Source organism: Lottia gigantea (assembly GCF_000327385.1).
Source record: "Lottia gigantea unplaced genomic scaffold LOTGIsca_605, whole genome shotgun sequence".
Lineage (NCBI taxonomy): Eukaryota > Metazoa > Mollusca > Gastropoda > Lottiidae > Lottia > Lottia gigantea.
In genome coordinates this window covers 2,641-4,813 of record NW_008710067.1, presented here as the reverse complement: position 1 = coordinate 4,813, position 2,173 = coordinate 2,641, and the positions used below count along the sequence as shown (strand labels likewise).

General features: G+C 37.0%; 1 protein-coding gene across 1 annotated transcript in view; it reads right to left on the bottom strand.

Moving 5' to 3' along the window:
• Positions 1–315: 315 nt before the first annotated feature.
• LOTGIDRAFT_175977 (hypothetical protein) overlaps positions 316–2,173 on the bottom strand; it is a gene marked incomplete at both ends in the record, with an annotated part of 3,770 nt that continues 1,912 nt past the window's right edge. The window contains 2 exons of the mRNA XM_009064174.1: positions 316–593; positions 1,158–1,265. Coding sequence (XP_009062422.1) covers positions 316–593; positions 1,158–1,265 — 386 coding nt within the window. The remainder of the gene's footprint in view (positions 594–1,157; positions 1,266–2,173) is intronic.

Here is a 2,173-nt window from a genome sequence, read left to right as displayed (position 1 = left end):
TCCTTTTTCTTGATTTTCACTGTCGAGGGATTTTTAACGTGTACAGCCTGTAGTACACAAAAAAATTGTAAAGGTTTTCTAAATTTTTTATGTGTATCAGGGACACTGATAGCATCAATTTACACCATTCTAATTTTCAATCAGACGTCTGTGGTTCTTGTTAAAGAGATTGTAAAGAGGTTTTCTAAATTTTGTATGTGTATCAGGGACACTGATAGCATCAATTTACATCATTCTAATTTTCAATCAGATGTCTGTGGTTCCTGCAATTCTACTAAAACTAAGTGTTTTATGACGTCATTATAGCATAGGCCCTTAGATATAACTAGCAGTTTTTGCAATTGTGACGTCATAGCGCCCTTTTATTTTCAGTTTTTGCGATAATGACGTCACAAGACACTTGTTATAAGCGGCAAAAAAATAAGAAACATACCACAGCCATAAGAACTCTGAGAAAACGGTGCCTATTAATCCGTTGACTGTAATATACAACCATTGAGACCGTGTTGGCCATATAAATATCTCCGTTTTAGAATAGTGAAGAATCAGAAACCCTGGCCATATTATTACACTACAAATTATTCCAACAAAACCTGAAATAAAAAAAAAATGTTCAGAATTTATCGTTGAGCAACTCTCGAAAGCACTGGCTGTTGCATCAGAATTTTTAATTATCCTGAAATCAAAAATTTTATCAATAATTAAAAAAGTTTTTCATTCTAATATTTTTGATAGTTGTCTTGTAGGGCTGCAACGATGACACCCAAAAGCACACACCGTGGCATCAGAATCTTTTTTTTCTGACTCTGATGAGGATCAAACCCATAGTACCTATTAAACCGAGGTTCCATGTGCTACAGGCTGCACATGTTAAACATCCCTCAACAGTTGGAAATCGAAAAAGAGCAGCCTAATGCCGATTTCCTGGCAAAATTTCCCTCACTGCACACTGCATGGCGTTGCCCGTCTTCATTAACCTAATTAGGTGCAGAAAAGTAGGACGTAAAACTCCATTCATTTCATTTCATTTTTGTAAAGATACCTTGACAATTGATGACACCAGACGTCATTGAGTTAGGTCAAAAGGTCAATTGACGAACATTAAAGGGGAGGTAACAGATGAAAATATTATTTACAAGTTTTTTTTTCTTACTCACCAAAAAACATGGGTATATCTAGTTTGTCCTCGTGATCCACTTTTCTTCGTAGCGAGACCAGATATAGGGCGTATAATATCGAACTTAATAACGCCCATAACGCCCCGACTGGAATATTATCTTCAAAACTTTTATCAGAGATACTAACAATCACTACACCACCAATACTGTAAGAAATGAAATAGCCTTGCAGTGTGCAATGAGGGAAATTTTGTCAGGATAGTGGTACCACCAATACTGTAAGAAATGAAATAGCCATGCAGTGTACAATGAGGGAAATTTTGTAAGGACAGCGGCACCACCAACACTGTAAGAAATAAAATAGCCATGCAGTGTACAATGAGGGAAATTTTGTCAGGAATGGGGCAACACCAATACTGTAAGAAATGAAATAGCCATGCAGTGTACAATGAGAGAAATTTTGTCAGGAATGGGGCAACACCAATACTGTAAGAAATGAAATAGCCATGCAGTGTACAATGAGAGAAATTTTGTCAGGAATGGGGCAACACCAATACTGTAAGAAATGAAATAGCCATGCAGTGTACAATAAGGGAAATTTTGCCAGGATAGTGGCACCACCGACACTGTACGAAATGAAATAGCCATGCAGTGTACAATGAGGGAAATTTTGCCAAGACGGCGTTAACACCAATTACTGTTACAAATGAAATGAAATGAATGGAGTTTTACATCCTTCTGTTCTGCACCTAATTGGGCTAATGAAGACAAGCAATGCCATGCAGTGTACAATGAGGGAAATTTTGCCAGGACAGCAGCATCAACAACATGTTTCAGGTTTTGTTTTAGCAGGGTGAAGATTGCATAGCGTGAAACTCTGAGTAACAACATGTTTCAGGTTCTGTTTTAGTTGTCTGAAGATCTCACAGTGTGAAACTCTGAGTAACAACATGTTTCAGGTTCTGTTTTAGTTGTCTGAAGATCGCACAACGTGAAACTCTGAGTAACAACATGTTTCAGGTTCTGTTTTAATATTTATATAAAATTTTTACCTG